Source organism: Xiphophorus couchianus, chromosome 18 (assembly GCF_001444195.1).
Source record: "Xiphophorus couchianus chromosome 18, X_couchianus-1.0, whole genome shotgun sequence".
NCBI classification, from domain to species: Eukaryota; Metazoa; Chordata; class Actinopteri; order Cyprinodontiformes; family Poeciliidae; genus Xiphophorus; species Xiphophorus couchianus.
In genome coordinates, this window is record NC_040245.1 from 1,085,159 (window position 1) to 1,109,424 (window position 24,266).

The 24,266-nt window shown below is 43.8% G+C and overlaps 2 protein-coding genes across 2 annotated transcripts in view; one reads left to right on the forward strand and one right to left on the reverse strand.

Moving 5' to 3' along the window:
• The window catches only part of exoc3l2b (exocyst complex component 3-like 2b), a 35,179-nt gene extending 17,091 nt beyond the window's left edge, over positions 1-18,088 (forward strand). The window contains exons 3-15 of the mRNA XM_028045214.1: positions 191-432; positions 7,469-7,722; positions 7,798-8,061; positions 8,137-8,255; positions 8,933-9,047; positions 9,164-9,274; positions 9,636-9,736; positions 10,144-10,260; positions 11,210-11,345; positions 12,323-12,445; positions 13,232-13,387; positions 14,164-14,285; positions 15,606-18,088. Coding sequence (XP_027901015.1) covers positions 191-432; positions 7,469-7,722; positions 7,798-8,061; positions 8,137-8,255; positions 8,933-9,047; positions 9,164-9,274; positions 9,636-9,736; positions 10,144-10,260; positions 11,210-11,345; positions 12,323-12,445; positions 13,232-13,387; positions 14,164-14,285; positions 15,606-15,891 — 2,146 coding nt within the window. The 3' untranslated portion in view covers positions 15,892-18,088. The remainder of the gene's footprint in view (positions 1-190; positions 433-7,468; positions 7,723-7,797; positions 8,062-8,136; positions 8,256-8,932; positions 9,048-9,163; positions 9,275-9,635; positions 9,737-10,143; positions 10,261-11,209; positions 11,346-12,322; positions 12,446-13,231; positions 13,388-14,163; positions 14,286-15,605) is intronic.
• A 608-nt stretch (positions 18,089-18,696) lies between these two features.
• Positions 18,697-24,266, reverse strand: part of col4a4 (collagen, type IV, alpha 4) — a 39,186-nt gene continuing 33,616 nt past the window's right edge. Inside the window, exons 42-46 of the mRNA XM_028045672.1 lie at positions 23,708-23,947; positions 23,511-23,627; positions 22,694-22,882; positions 22,317-22,603; positions 18,697-21,218 (exon numbers count right to left, since the gene is read on the reverse strand). Of these exons, the coding sequence (XP_027901473.1) occupies positions 20,982-21,218; positions 22,317-22,603; positions 22,694-22,882; positions 23,511-23,627; positions 23,708-23,947 (1,070 nt within the window). The 3' untranslated portion in view covers positions 18,697-20,981. The remainder of the gene's footprint in view (positions 21,219-22,316; positions 22,604-22,693; positions 22,883-23,510; positions 23,628-23,707; positions 23,948-24,266) is intronic.

Genomic DNA, 24,266 nt, shown 5'->3' on the forward strand with positions numbered 1-24,266 from the left:
TGCAGGCCGTAGAGGTTAAAGTAGTTTGTAGAAAGTCTTCTATGTTTTAATGTCCAACTGGAAGACTTTCTTTACCTCACAACAGCCAGAGATGCTGTAGTCTGAGTTGGGTGATTGAGTTGAGGTTCCAGACAAAAACAGAATCGTGATGAATAAAGATCAGATCCTGACTTGCTGCCATCTTTTCCAGATTTGCAGGAAAATACCGCGACTCCCTGAGCTCCCGCAAGGAATCCTTCACCAACGGCGAGCTGAACTGCTCGGAGAGCGACTGCGACTCCATCAGCCGGCGCCTGACCTTCATGAAGATGGTGGGCCTGGGGAAGCTGAAGAGGGAGTCCATCACCGACCGAATGTCCCAGGGCCCCGAGGACCAGCCGGTGCAGGAGGAGGAGGTGGTGGAGGAAGTCAAACCCAGAGAGCCTCTGTCAGGTAGGAGAGCCACGAGGAGGCGACCAAACGCCCCCTAGAGGCCGATTGGCTTTGGTCCATTTAGTCCTAGTGACCTTTCTCCTGAAAAACATGTTGGCGTTAGCTCTGAATATCTAGCTAGCTTAGAGCTACATAGAGCTTAGCGCTAAATATAGCTTAGAGCTAAATATAGCTTAGCGCTATCTCCAACATGTGTTTCAGTAGGAAGGTCGTTGGGATATTTAGTTAGTTCTGATATTTAGCGCTAACTAAATACCAGAACTAAATATCTAGTTAGCTCTGAGATAGCTAACGCTAGTGGGTGTTCCCTGTGTGGTCCGTGGGCCATTTGTGGCCCTTCAAATGATTCTATTGGACCCCTGACCACGAATCAAGAATGGTTAAAATCTGGCCAACAAATGTTTGGGTCATCAGAAATTGACCCAAGCATTTTGAAAATGGCCCATTTTTCAGTCTGAAGCATTTTTCATGTTTTAGATCTTTAATGAATTTCATAAATAATTAGTTTATTGTTGAGCAGGTGAACTAAAAATGTTTTCATTCATAATTTAATGAACTCTGTGACCTGCTTGCAGTTTTAAATTTGCCAGTTTTTGCTCTCCAGAGTTAAAGGTTTGAACACTGATGTAAACATGAATGGTCCCAGTACTAGACTGTAGCTTCTGAATCGCAGTTTTGGGAAATCGTTGAGTGAGTTTGAACTGGAGCGCCATGCGACTCGGTTACCAAACACTCGGAGTATTTTGGGCTCAGGGGAAGTGCTTGGTCTTCTGTGGCTCAGTGTGAGGAAGGGAAGTCCAGCGGCGTGATTGCGGCTCGGCTCCTTGTTTTGGCTTTGTATGGAGAAACAATCCAACGGCGTTCCTCTGGTCCGCTGCGGCGCTCCATGTCAGACCCGAACCCGGCGCTCTCCAGGTGTTTTCCTCCCCTGGAAGCCGTTTTATCGTCCAGTTTGTTTTCACATCACCCTGCCGATCTTATCAGCGCTTCTTAGACGTGACGCCAACAATCAGCCGAGTGCCGCTGAAGGTGATCCAGTGACAAACTGGAATCTGACTGGGAAGTGTGTGATATCGTAAATATGTGGAGACTTCCTTTTGTTTATTCCCAGCCTGTTGACTCTGCTGTTTCGTAATGAGGGTTTGGTTCCTCCACACCCTTGTTTACACCCTCAACCAGAGCAGGTTTGTTTCCATAAATGATTAATCACATCTTTTCTCCATCATTTGTCCGACTCTGAAAGGTCGGAAAAGGGGAAAGTTTGCGGTGGAAAGTGCCAGAGTGAAACAAAGTGGGTTTAATCAAAGTTTGAGTGTTTAAAGCTCCATGATCACCATCTGCCAACGTTTACTTGACCTCAAAGAGCCGGTACTGATAAGAGCAGAGCGGCTCCACCTGCCGAGCCGAACCGAACCGGCTGCTGCTCTTTATCTGTAACTCTGGCAACTCATTAAAGCTGCAGATAAGCCCAGAACTATTCATACCCCTGCAGCTTTCTGTTATCTTTGGTAATGAGCTTTGAGGCTGGAAGGCCTCCTTTCCATCACCCTAATGATTCCCGTCCTCCACAGATCAGATTAGAGGCAGAACTCCAGGACCTGGAGATGACCTCCAGTCATTAGAAACACCGGGTCAGTTTGGGGAAAAATGACCTGAACCTGCTGGGGGTATGAATATTTTTGGACTTGATTGTATTTGATTGTGAAGGACAAACGCACAGAGAGAGAGAGAGAGAAAGAGAGAAAGAGAGAGAGAGAAGAGAGAGAAAGAGAGAGAGAGAGAGAGAAAGAGAGAGAGAGAAAGAGAGAGAGAGAGAGAGAGAGAGAGAAAGAGAGAGAGAGACAGAGAGAGAGGGAGAGAAAGAGAGAGAGAGAGAAAGAGAGAGAGAGAGAGAGAGACAGAGAGAGAGGGAGAGAAAGAGAGAGAGAGAAAGAGAGAGAGGGAGAGAAAGAGAGAGAGAGAGAAAGAGAGAGAGAGAGAGAGACAGAGAGAGAGGGAGAGAAAGAGAGAGAGAGAGAGAGAGAGACAGAGAGAGAGAGAGAGAGAAAGAGAGAGAGAGAACTTGCGTAATTTTTTCACTGTCAGCCATTCATGAAGCAGAATCCAGCTTCTGGCTTCAAGCTACACATTTAGTTTGAGCCTAAGAATTTAGCTAGTTAAATATTTAGCTCCAGGCTAAATACTTAGCTAGCTATTATGCTAGATAAATATTTATAAAGCTTAATAACTAGCTAATTGGCTAGTTAAATAGTAACTGAAAGTACTAAGTAATTGAAACTAAATATTTAGTTGTCAGCTAAATACTTAGCTCTAACCTAAATATGTGGCTAGTAGTTCCATATTAGCTATATGCTAATATTTACAAATATTATAAATATTTAGTTCATATATTCATATTAGCGAATTTATATTGACTATATCCTAATGTGAATTGTTTAGCTAAATGTTTAGTTTGAAACTGTGACATTTATAAATGAATGAATGAATGAATAAATGACGTGGTGAAAATATGACATTGAAACCTGAGCCTCATTTTTTGTCATATAACAGGCTTAATAACCCTGTTAATTTTTGTTTGTGTAACTTTACAAACAGCGCCCCCTACCGCTTCCCCCAAATGTGTTCTCTGTGGACTTGGAGACCTGAGGAGTTCCTCAGGGATCACGCCACATCTACCTGTTTTTTGTGATTGTTCCAAGTACTTTGAGTCAAATGAGGCTTGTGATTGTTACCAGCTTAAAGTTCAGCTGCAACAGATTAGACTGAAAGTCTGAATAAACGAGTTGAGCTGCTAATGAAGCGACATGAAGCTGCCTGACGTCAGGAGGATGGTTGTGTGACGTTCAGCTGGGGTTAACGTAGCATTAGCGAGGAAGCTAGCTTGAGCCTGGGACCAACGGGTTTGGTTGATCAGGGAGGATAAACCGTCACAAGCTTTCAGGGATCCACATGTGACATCACTTCCTGTGGACATTACCGAACATTTCCTACCCGAGCGACTGTCTGGAAAAGGTGGATACAGATTTATGTTTAAAGTCCGGTTTATTATTCTCCTCCTGGAAACCACAGAAGAAGAACCAGAACAGCTGGACAGTTTGGATACGAAGCCTAAACGGAGGAAAACGTTAATTTTTCTTCTGCTGTGATGAACCGAAGTTTAGCGTTCAGGTCTCTGGATTTTATTCCAAGACCACAACTGTGGAAATGTCACAAAGTTGCCAGCATATTGTCCAGTTTATTTGTTAACATCTTTGTTTTCACTGGATGAAAAACCGATTAAAATCCAAGCTGTAACGTGGTTTACGTCTTACCGCGCGCGGCGCTCTGAGACATGCGCAGTGGGTTCCTCTGAGACGTCAGTAAAATAATCCTGCTACATAAATGATCAGACATGGTGACATGAAACTTCAGCAGCGCTTCGCTTTCACAGACGGTGGGACTAACTTTATCACTCAGACAAGAAGTTCAAAGGAAGGTAAACTCTGTGGACGTGTTGCTAGCAAAGCAGCTGTTCAGGGACAAACTGTTGTTTTTTCATATCAGTGTGCGCTTTTTTCAGATTTTTTCATATTAAAACTTGCTCCTTGTTCAGTGTCCATAGTTGAGCTTGTTTTGCTCTGGTGGTTTTTGACATGGGCAGAATGGGCAACCGCCCAGGGCGTTATCGTTTTAGGGATGGCACCAGAACTGATTGTAGCTCATAGAGTTTGAATTGATAATATTATCTAAATATATTTCTGCTCTAAGTATTTAATATCTAGATGTTTTTATGGAAATATGATTTTTTTTCAGTTCAATTTAAGAAGCAATTTTGATCATATTTCACATTTTATTGAGTGATGCAGCGCGAGGCGCCGTCTTGGTCTCGACTACAACACGACCGAAGCACCAAAGTTTCTGTCGGTGAATTTCCAGCCTGGATGTTTACGAAATCTCCGTTTGAGGGAAGGTTGATGAAGATCAGCAGGTTTGTGTTCAGGTGACGCTAAAAGCAGCGATTCAGCAGAGCAGATCAGGTTGCTGCTGATGGTGTGTGTGTGTGTGTGTGTGTGTGTGTGTGTGTGTGTGTGTGTGTGTGTGTGGGTGTGTGTGTGTATGGGTGTGTGGGCGTATGTGTGTGTGTGTGTGTGCCATCCAGGTCCAAACAGCCTTTAATCCTGTTTAAACTCATCACACATCAGGCTCCGCTTTACTGAGAAGAATTTCACCTCCAGGTCCGGTTCCAGGAATCAGACATGGATCAGAACCGGAATGATTACTGGAACCGGAGCGGTTCTGATCCTAAAGGAACTGGACCAATGAAGCGTCCCGATCAGAACGCAGTCAGGCGGACAGCAGCTGCGTTTTGATTGGCCAGATAAAAATAAATTCACTTTACAGAAAAACGTTTATTTAGAAAAAACTTTTTTGATAAAAAGTAATTGATGTTTTTTATTTTTCTTATATTTCACAAAGCTGCAATGAAAACACTTTTTTTACATCAGGAGTCACATGATCACATGACCACCGCTGGTGGAAACCACAAAGAAGACGACAGGAAGTGGTTGGAGGGCGGCGTTTTTTTAATGACTTAAACTGATTCACCTGTGATTTTATTGTTTCTTATTAGCTGGATGAAAAGTCAGATGAAATGAAAATATTGTAAATTATTATTTTATTTGCAAAATAATTATAGTAATAGTTTGCATAGTTTTAGTCTTAATTTTATTTTACTTTTGCTCTATATTTTATTATTTATTTGCTATTTGGGCGAAAAAATGTTCATGCATGGATTAATAATCTTCAATCTTGAAATCTGTTCCTTTGATAAAAATGTTTTTAATTTGCATCAAAAAGCAAAATAAACTTCATATTTATCTGGTTGCGTTTACTGAACTTCAGTGGAAGAAATTAATTTATTGTTTGCTTCATTTTAAATTTTAAATACTGTAAAACTAAATGTTAATTTTTCTCGACTTCAAAGAAAGGAGCGGTGCGTTCACTGACCGTAGGAAAACTCAGTGTTTGCTCTGCTCCGGGTTCTGATCCGGTTCTGGCCCGGTAATGGTCCGGTTTTTATCTGGTTCTGATACGGTTATGGACTGTTTCTGGCCCGGTTCTGATCCGGTTCTGGCCCTGTTCTGGTCTGACCCGGCTGGGACGCTGCAACGATGGAATCAGTGAACCGGGTCGGCGCCAGCAGCAGAGACGTTTTGCTTCAGTTCATCTCAGATGAAATCAGGAAACAAATTCTTCCCTTCAAAGTAAAAGAACAGAAATCTGCTTCCGTTTAAACTGCGTTTGTTTGAAATAACAGCAATAATTTTATCATTCAGCCCAAAAAACGACACATTCTCACCACAACCTTCAACAATAAATGAGAATTTTGAGCTGAATTTTTAGCGTCACTCTAAATATTTAGCTATAAACTAAGTATTTAATTAGACTAAATATTTAGTAACTGAACTAAATATTTAGCCTCAAACTACATGTTTAGTTTGAGTTGTTTATCTTTTATAAATGAACATAGAACATGGAGATAATATGGCTGATTTTTAATCCCCTTTTCTTCTCTTATGACATAAAAACACAAACCTGCCTCCTCAGTTTGCTGACTTGAAATCAGACTAAATCTTTTCTGTTGGAGGATCACATGATCCATTAGGCGCTCTTATTGTGAAAACAACCCGGGGTCATGTGGAGACACCTGGAGACAGAAACATGTTACCAGCCTCAGAAATTCTCTGTGACCTTCAAACTCCCTGCTAGCATGTGAGCGAGGTCAGAGCCGGTCCAGGGACAGAGCGCCGTTTGTTCTGCTGCAGCGTCGCCGTGACGACAGGCCGCTCCGTCCCGCTGGGGAATCTGACCTTGAACGCAGCGTTTCATGAACGTTCAGCTACCTGCAGCTTCCAGCAACGTGATGCTGCAAAGCTAAAAATAGCTTTTAGTTAGCTAACCACATTTCTACTTAGCAAGCTAAATAATTAGCTTGGAACTAATATTTTTGTTTGTAAAGCTTACAAAACAAATAAGCTTACAAACTAAATATTTAGTTTGTAAACTACATATTAATCTGTTTGAATATTTAGCTTGCTAGCTGAATGTTGCTGCTAGCGCCTTAGCGTGTGTTTACCGTCTTGCTGTGTGATGATGTAGATTCTCGGTTCAGCTTGATGAATTTTAAACTAAATGAAAATGAAAAGCGACTAAATGTCTTTATTCTCATTTCTTGGTAAAAAAAGATTTTCTGGATTTTTTGAAGTCAGTCCAAACGACCGCTCCCGGTCCGCTCTGAGTCGGGTCGGTCCGGTTCTGTTCACCCAGCAGATGTTCTGGACTCAACTGGTCTCGGTCTGGCCCGGTTCCTGTAGGGGACAGAACCGCTGTGGAAAAGGATCCTGGTTCTGGACAGAACCGACCAATGGGAGCGTGGAGACGAGACAAGCGGCAGCTCTGATTGGTCCAAACATGATGTTACTCTGACATGAAGTCAGCGAGTTTCTGACTTCATCATGACGATGATGATGGTGATGATGGTGTGGTGAGGCAGAGGGTGGAGGTGGGCGGGGCCAAATGCTGCCAGCTGGAACAGATTTCCTCTGCAGGCCCAAACTGAACAATAAGAGCTTTAACACACTGTAACGTAAGGAGAAGGCGTGTGTGTTCCTTAACATGCGAGGGTGTGTTTCCCTCCATCCAGAGGTCCCACCCTGTGTGTGTGTGTGTGTGGGGGGGGGGGGGGGGGGCATGTGTGTGTGCGCCTGTAGGGACCGGCCCGATTCGGGATCAGGCGTGTTGGGACAAAGTGAGGACATTCAGGCTGACCGTCTCCTGTTTCCTACTTTATTCCAACATTAATGCTGCGTCAGTCGCCCTCTCATACCCCCCCCTCCCCTCATACCTCCCCCCCACCCTCGTGTGCCCCTGATACCCCGTCTCCCCCTGATACCCCGTCTCCCCCTGATATTCCCTGTTTTGTTGTGTTTTTGTCTGTTTTCTCCTGAACTCAGTTTGTTTTTGAAATCGAACATTTTCGATCCCATCTCTCCTCCAGTCCTGGAGATCCTGCAGCTGGTCAAGAAGCGCGACCTCTTCCTGGCCGACGCCCACATCCTGGAGCTGGAGCAGGAGTGCAACGCCGCCGCCGAGCCCGAGGACGCCGCCGGCCCCGCCGTCAAAGATGGCGGCCGCAGGAAGGCGAAGGACGTGGAGCTGCTGTACGAGGAGCTGCAGAAGGAGCTGTGGGCCGTGGTCAGGGAGTCGCTGCGGGCCCCGACGGCGGGGCCCAACCTGGGGCTGGTGGTGCAGGTGAGGACCGACAGGTGAGGGAGAACATTCCTGTGACATTTCAGGCCTAAGAGAGGAAGAACTTCCTGTCCCCAGGTCCTGCAGCAGGAAGAGGAAGCAGATAAAACCTGGGCCCTCAGTGAGGCGGCCCCCGGGGGCCCCAGGCCTCGCCGCCTCAAGCAGAGGTGGAGGGAGGCGGTGGAGGAGGCAGCCGACTCCTCGCTGCCCCAGAGGGCAGAGTTCACGGCCGGAGAGCTGGACAAGTACCTGGACCGGCTCCGCGCCAGGGCGGTGGAGGACCTGGGGGCGGCCAAGAGGAACGCCGTCTCCATCTACCCCGAAGACTTCCAGGCCTTCCAGGTGAGACTGGACACCGAACTGGACCTGTCCGCCTCCAGGCCCTCACTCATTACCCTGACCTTTGACCCCTACCAGGTGTATGTGGAGAGCTACCACCAGGCGGTCGCCAGGCGCCTGAAGGTCATCACCGACAACCAGCTGGAGATCACAGACATCTACTCTCTGCTGGACTGGCTGTACAACATCTACAGCAGGTATGGACCGGCTGGTTCTGGAGAGACCCGAAACCTTCATACCGCTTCAAACCGGACCGGGTCGCCTGATCAGTTGGACTGAAGCTGATCAGCTGACTCAACCATTTATAGAGAGATCCTGCGCTGTAGTCCACTTCCTGTTTTGGAGCGGTCTCCGGTCTGCTTGGCGTTCACATGGGCATTCAAACCAAACCAGAGTTCACTTCATCTAAAACATGAAGGGAAGTAACTAAACAAACTCGGCTGCATCGTCTTTTGGCCAAAATAAGTTGTTACTTTCTCTGGTCTCATAGCAACCAGCACAGACAAGCCTAGGTGCAATTTGGAGGCGTGTGTCCTGCTGCATCCAACTAAATCCAGAATTATTTTAACTATCGTGCAATGGAAAAGAAGGCCTGGAGAACGACTGACATAAACATTTCTCTGTATATTAATTGGAATTAATTTTTAGTAAAGTGTCTTGAGACGATAATTTATGGATAAAAATCTAAACTGAACTGAATGAACTCAATCTGGAAACTCAGGGAGGTGTTTTGATCTTCTGGGTTTTACTGAACTGGAGTGGATTGGGCATTGAGCTTGAGTGTGAACCCTTACGTGTCTCTGTGTGTGTGCATGTGTGTGTGTGTGTGTGTGTGTGTGTATGTGTGTGTGTGTGTGTGCTGGATGTTTTCCAGAGACGTTCTGGGGACGGTGTGCATCACCAGTCCGTTTAACCGCGCCCATCTGAGTCCTCTGCTGCCTGCAGAGACGGTGGACCGACTGGAGCTGGACTGCCTCAACTCTGTCCGGGTGAGACGCTCAAACACACCCGCAGGGGGCGACATTCCCAGTCACCACAGGCAGATGATCTGAGCTAGGAATGTGTGAGGCGCGTTTGATTTGATGGCCGGCTCCTTCCTGTGCAGGCGAAGGTGACCACTGAGCTGAGTCAGGTTCTGGAGGACGAGGAGAAACGGTGGATGGAGACGCTGCAGGTCGAAGAGTACCACATCACGCTGGCCAAAACCGTCATCCAGGTAGAGCGTTTCCACGGTTACAACACATGGGATAGGGCTTCCTGTTTGACGAAGTTAACAAATCAGAGCAAATTATGAGTTGATTATGAAGAAATTCTTTTTGTTTTCTGGATTTGTCCTTCAGCTGCAACCAAAGTCAACATTAAGCATATCCTAATCTCACACACACATCTACACACACACTTCTGGTCAACTCTCTGCTGCTCTCTAGTGGGCAAAGCAAGTCACTGCAACCCGAACCAGTTTTCATCTGCACATCAGAAAATTCAGGACGATTAAACACCATGAAAGTAATTTTACGGCTTCAGCTCCATATAAATAAAGTCATCACCATGGTAACCATCTGCTGCTGTCGTCTCAGAGGCTGCAGGTAGATCTGGAGCAGTCGGCGTCCATCAACAGGAGTCTAGGCTCCCGGGTGGCTCAGTGCAGCCTGAACGGACTGGCAGACTTCCTGTACAGGTACGCCGACTTGCTGCTGAGCTTTGGATCCTCTTCCTGCTGCAGAACCAAAATGTGACTGGACTTAAGGTCCGGTTCTGACTGCTGGACGTTCTTCTCCTCAGAGATTTTTTAAAATTTATCTTAATAACCCTCGTTCTTCTTGGTTTAACAAAAAGCTATTTCTTGAGGTCAAGTTTAAAACTTTGTTTGATCTGAAACATTTAAGTAAGATGAAAAAAGCAGAAGAAATCTGTAGGAGGGTGAATACTTTTCTCTCCTTTAAACAATTTAAAGTTCTAAATAACAATGAAAGTTCTGGAAGCCAGTGAATTTGCGGTGCTCCATTTTTTGTTACTCTGGATGTTGTAGAGTTCAGTCCTAAAGATGTGGAGCCACAGGGTGAAAATGTCTCTCTGTCCCCTCAGCTTCCAGCGTAAAGTGGAGATGTTCCACGAAGGGATGCAGAGCGGCATGTTTGGAGACGACGACAACGGATACGTGTCCAAAACCATCGCCATGGTCAACTGCTGCCCTCCTTTCCGGTACGCACCAATCCCACTTGGTGCATACAGTGTAAATATCTGTTTAAAAAACTGTGCTTCCCATACAAGCACAGTTTAAATGAGGAGACGTTTAAACTGTATGTCTGATTGCTACAGGTTTTTATCACCAGGACGGTTTATTTTTCCGTCTTTCCTTGAAGAATGTTATGCTAATGTTTCCTATTTTCTGTACGATGTTTATGGTTGGAAATAATTTGGTAATATTATGAATGAAATATTAAATGACATTGTTCCACAATATTGGGCATGTTTTGGAAATACTGATTCAGGGCCATAAATTAGGAGTTAATGGGGCCCCAGAGGCCTCAGTTTGGTGTTGAAATAATTCAACTTCAGTTTTCTCCAGTGTTTTGCTCCCTGACCACCAGCATCGTTTATTACTGTAATATATTTAATTGTTTGCTTTGTTCCACTTAAGAGAAATACTGGGACTAATAAATCCAGTTTGTGTAATTCTGCATAAAAGTTTCCTGAAACCATGAATTGGCAGGAAACAGAAAACTGAATGTGACTCCACAATGTCTATTTGTTCTGATTTGTATTTTTGACATAATTTCTGTCTTCACCACATACAGGGAAAAGTGAGTCCCTATAAACACCCCAAAAGTCACAGTGGTGTCATGAACCATGAATACCTGTATGCGTGTGTGTACACACACACTGAACACACACATACTGCACTGTGTGTGTGTGCGTTTGTTTGTAATACCTTGTGGGGACCATGCTTCGGGAAACGCTGTTTTCGGGGATCAGATTTAGGAATAAGGTGTGAATTGAGTTTTGGTTGAGTTTAGGGTTTAGGTGTAAGAAGTCAATAGAGTTTAGGTTAATGGTCTAGGTTAGGCCATAGAAATTAACGGAAGTCGATGTAAACTCCTTGTGATGATCGAAAGATGTAATGTGTGTGTGTGTGTGTGTGTGTGTGCAGAGGCTTCGTACAGCGCTGTGCACAGTGTGACCCGTCAGTCAATGAGGACTCTCTGCGGCGAGCCAACAAGTCTCTGGACCACATCGTCCAGCAGGGTGTCAGGGTTCTGTCCGAGCGACTCTACCTGCACATCAGGGTACCACACACACACACACACACACACACCCACACACAGTCTAAGAGACTACATCTCAGATGCGTTAAAGGTATTAATATCTGGTATCAATATTTACAGAGAAACTCAGAAATCACAGCTCCGTTTAGAACTGATGTTTTATTTCTCTTATTTATTTTGGTTTATTTTACGTCTCTGACTTCCTGCCTGTTCTGTTGGTAATGAAACTCCTCCGCCTTCAGCGGCTCCACCCCTCCATCCCTCCACCCCTCCAGCTTCCCGTTCGTCATTCCAATAATAGAAGAGCTGATTTTGTTGCTTAGCCCTTTAGCATTTTAAAACATCTAGCACTCTTAGCTTCTAAATTACTTTTTCCAGAGAAATTACAGAACGCTAATTTTCTTGGTCTTCATGAAAAACTTTAAATTGCATAAAGTTCAACATCTGCGTTGAAATCCTGGTTATCATTTGCTAAGAGTTCTTCAAGTAGTTTACATTCATGCTTTTATTATGAAGTCTGTTTACGCAGCAGTTCCATTTCCTCTCCTCACTTTCTGTTTTTATGAAACTCTATTAAGCACATGGCAAGAATGCAACAAACGAACAAATGAGGTTTATAGAAAAAATCAACTCTTACATGATAAACTGCTCTAAGGAATGACTTCCTGAAACACAAAGCAGACAGGAAGAAGAGTAAAGGTTAAATTTGGCTCTATTGAAGGAGAAATGTTTCAACATGGCTGAAATTAGTGCTTTTTGTAGCATTAGCTTCTTATAGCTATGTTAGCACAGTGCTTTTTATGATCAGACTTATTGAAACAAACTTGTTAGTTTGCTGTGTTTTCATTGGAGGGTTATCCAGAGCCGATCCTCTCAGCGGCTAAATATCTGAAGTGATGATGATGATGATTTTAATGTTGTTGATGATGATGATGATGATTTTAATGATGATGATGATGATGATTTTAATGATGATGATGATGGCTGTATTTTTGCAGCTGTTCTTTGAGCGCCTGGTGAAGAGGAAGTGGCTGACCAACGTGGAGCCGTACGATCAGATCGAAGCCGCCATCAAGGAAGATTTTAAGAAATATCGCAGGATGGACAATCCTCCCTATGAGGTAGCATGGTTGCTATGGTTACGGATTTTTCATTGTATTTTAGTTTTATTTTGTTGTGACTTTTTGTTTGCTTAATCCAGTTAGTTTGAATTAGTTTTTAGAGTGTATTTGCTAGTTTTATCAGTTGCTATTAGTTAAATGTTGTTTAGTTTTTGTGTTTAGAACGTAGTTTTAGTTTTTTCATAATTTGGTTAATTTTTAGGTGCAGAATTCAAAAAGGTAATTTGGGTAAATAACAGAAAAAACATTTTCAAAGTATTTATCTGGTTATTGTTGAACAACCATCTGATTGGAGTTTTTGCCGTTGCCATTTTGTGTGCTAGCGTAGCATAGCGTAGCAGCATAGCCGCCAGAAGGAGAACGGAGCGCCGTAATTTACCGACACCTGACGTAAACCGCCTGTGTGGGAAACAATTTTATTTCACATCAATTCAAAAGGCTGAAGAATAGATTCATAAAGACAGAAACTATGGATATTATATCTATAATGACAATATGTTTTAGTTGCTATAAACACACAGCATTTATAAAACTAATTAAAAGTTAGTTATTTTTATAAGCTGACCTTTAGTTTATTCTGTGCCCAGAATAATCATCATCAGCTGCACCTGTTATCGTTTTCTCCCATTAATTACAGTTTTTATTCATTTCAGTGGCTTTCAAAATTTCAGTTTTTGTTGCTTTGTTTGTTTTATTTAACTGTAATAACCTCGGTATGAGAGGTGCTGCTGCAGCGCCTCCTGCAGGCTGGAGCTGCTGCATTCAGCTATGCTGTTTGTCCCTCAGCTGCTGGTGGCTGAAGTCCACCGGCGGGTGGTGATGGAGTACCTCCGCTCCGTCATGAGGGGCCGGATCATCTGCACCTCCATGAAGATGAGGAAGAGGATGGCCGGCCGGCTCCGAGACGAAGGGAGGCAGATCAAAGCGCTCTTCAAAGACCTGGTGAGTCCTGAATTAAGATCTGAGCATCTTCTGGTCTTTGAAACCTGACGTAGCTACACCCAGGAGAGAAAGCAGGGTTGCCAGATCTGACCATTTCCAGCTCAACAACATAAAGTCCAAAACCCAAACCTCAACATTCAGCTTAGCTCCAGAAAGTCATTTCAGTACCGTAAATTTAAAACCTTATGTCCCGTCGACTGTGTTCAGACTTGTGATGATAATTCACATTTCTGGTTTATTATATTCTGACCAGAACCAGATGACATTGGGACTCCAACCGACTCTTTACACTCAATGAGAGTTGAACGTTTTGTGGCAACATTACCTTTTACATCATGATGTTGGGATTTCTGTTTTACATTATTACCACATAGTGACATGTGACAAATCACTGATGATGTCACATTTGGCAGGTTCTAGAAATTTCAAAATAAACTAAATAATAAGTGCAGCAACGCAGCATTTTATTAAAAATTTGTGCATTTCTGCCACATGACCAAACTTTTTAAAGAATTTTTCTCTAAAACTTTTCTAAAAATCCAACAAATGTTGTGAAAAGCAGCTCAAATTTAAATATCCCACCCAAAGCAATCCAATCTGGCAGCGCTGAAACAAACTAGCCGTCTCCCTGAACTGTGGCGCCCTCTGGTGGATCAAAACAGTGAGAAACGTCAGCTTCTTTTATGGACCATTCCAATCACGTCTCAGAACTCAAAAGAACCTGAGCAGGAAGTGTCCAGATGAGTGTGTCAGTGTGCGGTCTGTGTGTGTCTCAGGAGTCTCCGTCCAGCTGGTTGGACGGCGCGCTGTCCCACATCTCAGAGCTCATCCAGCTGGAGGACGTCCCGTCCATCCAGATGGAGGTGGGAGTCCTGGTCAGAGAGTTTCCAGACGTCAGGTACATGAACCGTTCCTCCAGCCGAGGCTTTCAGTCGAGACTAGACCAGCTGCCAGTTATTTTACATGCAGTTGTTCACTACAGCAACAATTAGGAATACAGAAGCAACCAAGACATGAAAATGACTCCATGTTCAGCCTGTTACCTCCTTTCTGCTTCCAAAGTGATTTATTTTGAACTGCAGTTAAAATCTGCTGATGTAAAATAATATTTAATTTAATGTGAAAAGGTTCTGCAGATCAGCTCCTCCCAACGAATTTTCCTCAGGGAAACAAAACCTGTCAGGATTTTCTGGCTCAGTTGCCTCTGAACAGTCAGAAGGTTTCTGTGTTTTCAGGTTTTAGCATCACATAATAACATGGAGAATAATTCTGATTTCCATTCAAATCTGTTCTGAGCCTTGATTTTCCATCAGCAGCTAAAGAGAAGCTCACTGACAAACTGAATCACTCAGTTCCTCCAGTTTTTAAACTTCTGAGAAATGTTCCCTGATTTCAAACTTTGACTGATGTGGAACTCGTGTCCCAGATCAACATCAAGGAAGTTACCAATTAATTAACTCTTTTTTCCTCTATATTTACATTTTCCAGGGTTTTAAAGCTGCAGTAACTTTTCTAAAAAATATTTTCTACATATCTGTTGAAACTGTCGGCATGTCGTGACAGTTTATGAGACAGATAATTTGTGAAAAGATCGGCCTCCTCTGCGTTCTCCCAGTTCTAATTAGAAATAACCAATCAGAGGCAGGAGGCAGGCTTTAGCGCTGCCAATCACCCTCTGTGTGGTGTCACTCATCCCCTGCATATTTTTCTTTCTCTCTGCTACGCTTAGCTAGTTAGCATGATGGTAGATAAATGGTTTCTCTGGAATGGTGAATTGTTTCTCCATCATTAGCACATTTAAGTACATGAGGGTGATTAACAGCGCTAAGCCCCTCCTCCTGGCTCTGATTGGTTGTTTTGGTTCATTTTGCAAAACGGCAGCAGCAGGACTTCCATGTTTCACAGATTATCTGTCTCATGTTAAACTGTCACAACATAGTGACAGTTTTAGTAAGTATGTAAAAAAAACATTTTCTCTATTAAAGTTATAGAGAGACATTGTGATTTTTTTAATGAGAAAAAAAATATCACAATATTGTTTGCAAATATTTCTAAAGTTGAGCCAAAAATCTACGATTTTGGTTGCTAAAAATCCCAGATGTGAGACAGAGGAGGTGCTGCTTGTCTCTGTTTGGGTTTTTACCAGGAAGCGTCGGCGGTTCTGGTGTCAGAAGAATCTTTCTGCTGTTTGATTCTTCTCTCTTCGCTCCGCCTTCAGGAAGAAGCACGTGTCGGCCATCTTGAACATCCGCGGGATGACCCGGCAGGCGGAGCGCCAGGAGATCCTGAACATCGTCAAAGACATCGAGAGCGACAGCGGACCGGGTCCGCTGTCCCGGGACCGGGCCCTGTTCGCCGAGGTTCCGGTCACCTCCGAGGTCCATTGCCTGAACGTGGGCCTGAGTCGGATCGCCCTGACCGCCTCGTCCTGCGTCAGCGCGCTCAGACCGCGCCGCCGTAAAACCAGAACCGCCACGCAGGAGAACCCGGACGATGCTCTGTAACCGGGCTCAGAACCAGCAGAACTCTCTCACTTTTATTATCAACTCCAATCTGCTGGTCCAGATGGTCAGAACCGGATCTGGAGTTAATGCTGCTTCTGGACCCCGGTCCTGTTCTGGTTCTGACTGAAATGGAAACGGACATTTTGTTTCCCAAAGCCTCCGAGGTTCTGACCCAGACCGGACCAGATCGGACCTCCTTCAGGATCAGAACTAACCCGACCTGGTTAACGATGAAAACCAGAGGCTGGTTCTGGTTTGAACTGGAAACCAGAATCAGTGCCAGTAGAACCAGGTGGACCCATTGGTCCTCCTGTAGAACCTCTGAAAAAGAAGCACTTTATCTGGAACCAGAACCAGGAGAACGGATCTCTGTGGTACCAGTCCGGCTAAGATGGACTCAGAATCTGGAATCTGGGATTCGGACGGGCGGATTCAGGATTTACAAAGTACAAAGATAAAAACTGAAAGTGCTGAGTCAGCAGACTGCGGATCGGGTCGGTGTTGGAGAACCCGGTGCCGGACCAGTCAGATAAAATCACAGGGGTTTCACCAGAACGGCGGGATCCAAACAGGAAGTGACGGAGTTTTAGCGCCAGACTAAAAAAATCATTTAGTTACGACAATAAAGTTTCTTCAGATTATCACAACGTTAATGTTGTTCAGCTTTATCCTCATAATTTATGTTTTTTCTTAGCCTGGTCGCAGTAATCCGTCATTTTAGAAAACTATTGAGTAGATTTTTTTTTTCTCAATTTTATCTCCTTTAGTTCCGACCCCTGACCTCTGACCCCTGACCCCAACACCCAAACATCATCTCCAAAATGTCTTTTAGTCAAATATTAACGAAAAAAATCAACGATGCAGCTAACAAGCAGTAGTGGGCACATTTACGCTAATGTGCTAATAGCGGAGCTAATTTTTGGCACTTTTGCTAGCTTGGACACATTTAGCTTCCCCTTAATCACATTTTCTAGATCAATTCTAAAGAGCAAATTTTTTGATTTAGAAACATTCAGTTGAATAATTTCAACATCTGTGTGAAAGTTTTGGCTATCAAATTCTTCAGCAGTTAGGTGAAGATATTCATGCTTTTATTTTGAAGTCTGTTTACACGAACAAAATAAAACATGGATATAAAAACATGTTTTAGAACAAGTATGTAAATTATAATGTTGGTGTTTGTAGCCTTTCAAGGGAAGATATTTGAATTGAAATTAGCACTTTGGTATTAGCTCATGCTAAGTAATATGTTAGCACAGCGCATTAGCTTCTGCTAAGTACTGTGTTGGTGAAACGATTCAGCAGAACTGCTGATTATTATTAGAATCTTACGCTTAGTCCAGCTAGCGTAGTAGTTAGTGGTGCCCACCACTGGTAGCTAGCCAGCATTTTATTTTAGCATCAAGAACATTTAGGCTAGTGCTGTTGGACACGATACAATCAGCTTTTAGTCGACGATTCATCTCCCTCACTCAGGTGAATTTAGAGTCAGAGCGCCACCTGGAACGTTAGCACGAGCTATTGTTATGTTAGCATGAGCTACTGCAACATTAGCATGCAACGTTCATATTCTTTGACTTTTGTCCCATTTTCATTTTGGCTTAGTATTATGACCTTTTGTTCTTTTTCGTGTCTATAAAACAAATTTGTCTACTAAGCGATTTACAAATTCACATCTTAATCCAGAGGGTTTTAATATTATTTCCAATTATTGCTAATAAAATGTGATTAATATTACATCCTCTGCTGGCCACCCGGAGCTTTGTCCCGTTTGGTTGACGATCCCAGGAAACCTCCAGAAACCGGAGCGTCGGAGTTTTCCTGAAGCTCACAAGAAAAGAAAATGAAAAGTTGAATCTAATCAAAGGTACTTGATGTTGAGTTTCTGTATTTAAAGCATTAATTCTAGTGTTGAAGCTTCTGGGTGCGACGGTGTGGTTTATTATGTGTTTTATTCTTTCAGATTCTTGACTTCTGTTCGATTTAGATGCAGAGAAATGAAAATAACATTTTAAATTTAAACGATTTAGGAGATTTTCATGTTTTTACTGTCGAGCTGAAACCTTTCAGAAAGACTGAGCAGCTTCTTCTAGTTTCATCAATATTTGTGAGCTGAGACTGAATTCAGATTAACGGTAAATTTCTCTGCTGCTATTACTTATAAGATTAACAAGACAATAAAATCAGATTAAATCATGCTGTGTTTTATTTACCTCGTGTACAGTTCTGGTGTAAAATTACTGATTTTAATTTTTAATTAATGCTGAAATGTTTGCCTAATATAAACATTCAAAATTCAGAATAACTAAAAATTAGAATAAAATTTTCAAACTGAAATTAAAGAAACATTTTTTTCATTTATCTTTTGAAAATGTAAAAAAAATTATACTGAAAAACAAAACTACTTTTAAAATAGTTTTAATTTTTGTAATTCAAAGGTTTCTTCAAAGGCTGAGGTCTAAACTGTCGTGCGTCGTCATGGCTACAGCACTGCTGGAAAGGGTGAATGTGATTGGCTGAAACAAGGAAGCTATCTGATTGGTTACTCATCACCCAATGAGATAGACCAATTATTAAAAAAGACATTTGTGGATTGACAAACAGGATAGTCTCAAAATTCACACACAAATGCAGCGAAACTCACAGGCCAGAAGCAGCTGGTAAATCAAGATTCATTTGTGTTTGCATCAAAAATACAAGCGTGAATCTCGTCCAGTGCATTTGTGAATTATGAGACCGTTTTAGCTCCATAAAGATTCACATTTTATGGTTTTAAGATTTATGAGTAAAGAACAAAAAGCCAGATTGACATTTTGATGCAGTTTATTGAGTTTTCCATCAGCAGGAAGTAGAAATGTTTCAGGAGTGTTAGTGGGAAGTTTCCTCCTACAGAGAATAAAATATAACCAGCAGCTTTAATTAGAATGAAAGCAAAATAAAAACAGAGGGATCATGGGAACTGTAGTCTCACAATAGTTATTCCTCCAGATTTTATTCCTAAATCTAAATTTCAGTCACTATTTGTCCTCCAAGACCCTTTGGGCTTTATCCACTTTAATGTAACTTGTACATTTTATAAGTGCGCTTCACAACTTGAGAAATTGTTAGAAATCCATTATTTGTCAGATAATTGCTTTATTTTGGCGGAAGATCAGGGTGGGGTTACATCCTGTCATCATTTACCAAAATAAGAGACAAAAACAAAAATGAAATAGCACCAGCATTATTTTCAAGGCTAAATAAATACTCCAATGAAATTTACAGAAAACTTATAAAACAGTTGAGATCAAACATATTTACAGGGCACTAACGAATCCAACAGAACCAGAACCAGAAAACTGAACCAGGACCAGAACTGGAACCAAAACAGACAAAAACCCAAAAACCAGATTTAAAGCAACAGGAACGCAGGCGGAACACAACGAGCGCCACTTCCTACTTCTAAAACGGTTCTGGTCCTGGTTCTGAAGTGGTTCTGGTTGTTCTGATTCTAAAACATTTCTGGTTCTAGAACGGTTCTGGTTCTGAAGCAGTTCTGGTTCCAGTTTTTTCTTGTTTTGGACCTCAGATCTTTTCTGCTGCATAACGTTCTGAACTTGATTCTTTTGTTTTACTCTGAAAATCCTGAACACAAACAAACAGGAAGTTGTTTCTATTGGTTCAAAAACATTAAAGCGGATCAAAGATATGAAAAAATATTCACAGCTTTCCACGCAGTTCTCAACAAAACAAAAAACAGCGACTTGTTTTCCATTGCTGCCTCCCAGCCAACCAATCAGAGTGGTCGCTGCTGCCGCTAGGAAGAAGCGGGGCTTAGTGCCTGACAGGAGGAGAGAAAGGTCGCAGCAGTCAATGGGCTGCCAGGGTCGGGCGTCAGGCTCCGCCCAGATGATGGACATAAATACACACCATGCAACGACACAACTAGCTTGTGAAAGGAAGGTTAGCATGTCTAAAGCTAAGACCTGAACTTTGACCCCAGATCCAGGAGGAGCTGAAAAGGAGGAAGTTCAGACCATCTCTTCCCTCCATCGTGTTGGCCAATGAGAGATCTTTGGCAAACAAAATGGAAGAAGTTCAAACTCGAGCCAGAGTTTCAACTGACTTTAGGGTTGAATCCCCTACTCCAACATCTCTCTCACCAAACAGCCAGGCAGAGACATACAGAGGAGCAGCAAAAGCAAAAGAGGTGAATTAGCATCGCTAGCTAACAACTGATGATGTCACCCAGGATATGTTCCTGTGGAATATCATCTCTGCTGCCTGCATATTAGCATGTTAGCATGTCACACAGCAGCAGTCTTCAGTCAGATGCCTCTGCAGAATCGTTGGAACCCTGACTGCTACTGGAGATCCTTCCTGCCTGCAGCATCGCCTTCAACACCAACTCTGAAGAAACTGGGATGATCTGAGTTACATTTCATTTCTCTATGGGATCAATAAAGAATTTTGAATTAAAATGAACTGAATGAACAAAATATGAGGATAAAAACCAGAAAAACATTTAAGCTGAATTGTGTTAAACAGGAAATGATTTGGCAACATTTAAAAAACTTTAAACTCTGTTTTTAGCTGGAACTGTCAGAACTGTGAACTTTTAAAGCTCCAGAAGTTCCTGAGTTTCTGTTTCTGGCTATGAAGTGAACTTTAGAGAAGGATCTGGTTCTGATCCGGTTTAACACCTGATGAGGGAAAACTGAGAGAAAGGAGGACCTGAAATCATTAAAGCTGTTGATTTTGTTTATGTTACTTTTTAACCTTTAATCTGATTAAGTTCGACTGTTTCCTTGATTTCAACTCTAATAATTAGGACTGCCAGCATCCTGCTGTATTTATTCTCTAAATTGTTTTGGTAAAATCCGTCTGCAGGAAGTCAGCACAAGCTCGGCCATTTTAGAGGTTAAAACTAAATATCTTTCCATTTTCCAGTCGCCATGTTGGTGACGGACCCACTGCGCTCCCAGTCGCTCCTGATCAGCGTTTCGGCAGCCGGGATCATCACAGTTTCTCCTCTTCAAAATAAAAGCCTCACCCTGTGCCCCGCCTCGGTCTTTAAGGCACCAGTCTCTCCAGCGCCGCCCTGCTGCGCCTCACATGCGGATGCAGACGCTGCACTGGGCGACGTGCGCCCTCTGCTGGTCGGAGTCGGTCAGCGCGCCCTCGGTGCCGCTCTGGGTGGTCAGCCAGAAGCTGTAGATGTTGGCGAAGAAGTGGCAGGTTCCCCGCGCGCCCTGGCACTCCACGAAGGGCTGGGCTTTGAACTGAGACAGGCAGCTGCCCGGCGACATCAGAGAGAGGCCGCCGCCCTCATCACCGCCACCTGAAAACTTCACACACACACACACACACACAAAGAGAGGACAGAATTAAATCATCCTGGCTTTATTCATATTTAGGCAAAAAACAGTTTTAAAATCATTTCCTCTATTAAGTGAACAGCTGAACTTCGAAACTTTGAACTGTGCCTTTAAATGTGTCTCCATGTTTTAATTTCATGAATCCTCCAGATTTCCTCCCAGACCGGAGACCGCTCCAAAAGCAGAAAGTGGCATTCTGGGTAAATACAACCAAAGCTAACGTGCTAGCCTAGCGCTAGCAGGAGAAATAGCTCATTGCTTTTAGCCAAAGACTAAAGAGAAATCCTCCAACCACTAAAATCTGACGCCTCCATCTTGTTTCCATCTGGTGAAACAGGAAGTTGCTCTCAGTGTCTTCAGAGGTTTTTTGTTTTGCTTCCTTCAGTGGTTCTTGGTGCAGCGCCCCCACAGGCCAGGAGGGGAACAGGTTGGTTTGACTCCTGAAAGAACCAAAGCAGCTGGAGGTGGAGCAAATGTTCTGGTTCCAGTAGAACCGGGTCGACCAAGGATATCAGCCTAATAATAACATTTCCTTTAACTAGATCCATTCTACAGAGGCATCAGCCATCTTCCATGCCGGTGGACAGCGTCCCTCTCACATGAAGCTGTTGCTGAACTGCGGCGCTCCATCAGTGACAGACTGCTGCATCCTAAATGGACTAAGCAGCTTTTCACAGATCCTTCCTGTTAGACTCCTAACATTCTCACCAAGTATTCCCACAGATGATATCTGCATGACTTCAGTGTGAATGTTCATCAACATTTCTTTCCTCTACATGTATAATCTGTCCTTTTTCTGTTCTGTTGCTTCGTCTGATTTTATATTGAACTCCAGTAAAACATCTTTGAGTACCAAGAAAAGCACTATATAAATAAAATGTATTATTATGATTATGATTATTATCATTATTATTATCATTAACATCTGCCTGTTTTAGCTGAGTCATTGGATGAGAACCAGCGGACACTCTGGTCTTGTTACCACGACAACACAGAGACACAAAGAACAAACAACCAGAGGGTGACCGATGAACCTCTCTGCCATGTTTTTTACCCAGCATGCCTCACCATGATGAAGGAGTATCCAGTCCACAGGCGGCTCCAGTTGGGGGGACAGCTTGGTGGCTCTCTGGAGTTGGGGTCATGCATGGCCACGGCAGCAGAGGGCGCCTCACACACCACGCAGCGACTGATGTACTCCTTGATGGTATCTCCTCTGAATGGATGGTCTGGTTGCGGCTTCATCGTCGACAGCCAATAGGATTTGTCGTTTCGATTGGCGTATTTGCACTTTTTGGTCTCGCAGACGGAGAACGGCAAGGTGGAGAACACGGGAATGCAGGAACCGGCCTGACCTGGGAACATGCAGGAGAATCGTATCACAGCGCTACAGCATGGCCACGCTGATTTGAAGACCTGTAGAGTATCTAAATACATCTCCTTACCCAGATCCTGGGAGTACGCCTTCTCCTGCCCCTCCAGGTACAGCAGGCTGTATCCAGTCCAAAGTGGATGCATATTTGGCGGACATGTTGGTTCATTCTTTGATTGGCTGTGTTTCACCAACAGGAACCCTGGTTTCATGCCTCCGGTCGGCCCAGGTGGACCTGGGTCACCGGGGGGACCCGGATCACCTGCGATACACAGAGAGCATGACAGGTGATAAAGCCGAGCACCATTTGGTCAGGTTGTGTTTGGGCAACACCTTAAGGACCTGTGAGCAGCAGAATGTGTTAGGACTTTGAAGAAGTTAAAGATTATGAATGTAAACAACAAGCCTTCCAATATAAGGAGCAATATTACTGCCAAAAATAAGACTATTCACCCAAAGCGCAGGAGGCTGTTTCCATTTCCTACTGATCTGATTAAAGATCAGCAGGAAATGAGCAACCAGCACTGACAAATGAGAAGAAGAGTACTATCTAGCATTAGCATCAGAGAGGCTAATGACTAGCATGACTAGTTTGGCAACCCACTGGATTGCCTGCTTCCTCTGCTGCCCATTAGCATGGAAAGGCTAACAACTAGCATGCCTTGTCATACGCGACTCAAGCATTTTCCTTTAAAGAAACCTTTATCAAGAAAAATGGTGGAGTACTCAGAGAGAAACCAGGCAGACCCCAGGCCAGGAATCGAACCCATGAGTGCTACCCATCGCTCCGCTGTGCACCGCCTCAAAAACGTGTTGCCCAGGCGTAAAACAAGTGATCAGATACCCCACAGTGATGATACTGGCCCCTAACTGAAGGTGAGACGTCTTACCCTTTTCTCCCAGATCTCCGTTCTCTCCAGGCTGGCCTGGCTCTCCCATCTGTCCCAGGGAACCTTCTTGCCCCTGGGGTCCCATTGCTCCATCAGCCCCAGGATCCCCCTTTATCCCTGAAGCACATTGTCAACCATCAGGAAAATCAGATCAGATCCAAACAAGCCTTTCAAACCGAGTTCCTCACCATTCCTACCTAAGAGGCCAATTTCTCCCCTCTGGCCCCGATCTCCGCTAGCTCCAGGAGGGCCAGGTGGCCCGCTAGGGCCCCTAACTGGTGAGCAGGGAGGGCCATTCGATAAGATTCGGCCCTTCTGCCCTTTTGGACCGCCTGATCCATTGACCCCAGGCCTTCCTTTGGGCCCTGGGCGACCTGGGTGACCCCTCGGACCCTGTTCTCCAGGTATGCCCAGCAAACCCGAGTCGCCTCTCATACCTGATCAGACAAACACACATTTATTAGTCGCCTTTAACCAATCATGGTGAACCATAATTTTTGGTTTACCCTGACTGTAAGACCGGTCCATCTGAGATCAGCTAGCATGCCAGCTAACATCAAGAAAACACAGCTGAAAGTCTGAAACAATTTGGCACACTGTCACTTGACACGCTATTGGCTGTTGTTTGTGAAGCAGCCAATCAAAGAGTGACGTTTGTTTTCCTTGGTGCTGATTGGCTGTACCTGCAACACTGAAACTCACAGAAGAACCAACCTGGACTGGTTAGAGGTTTGGGGTTCTTAGCTGAAGGGGTTT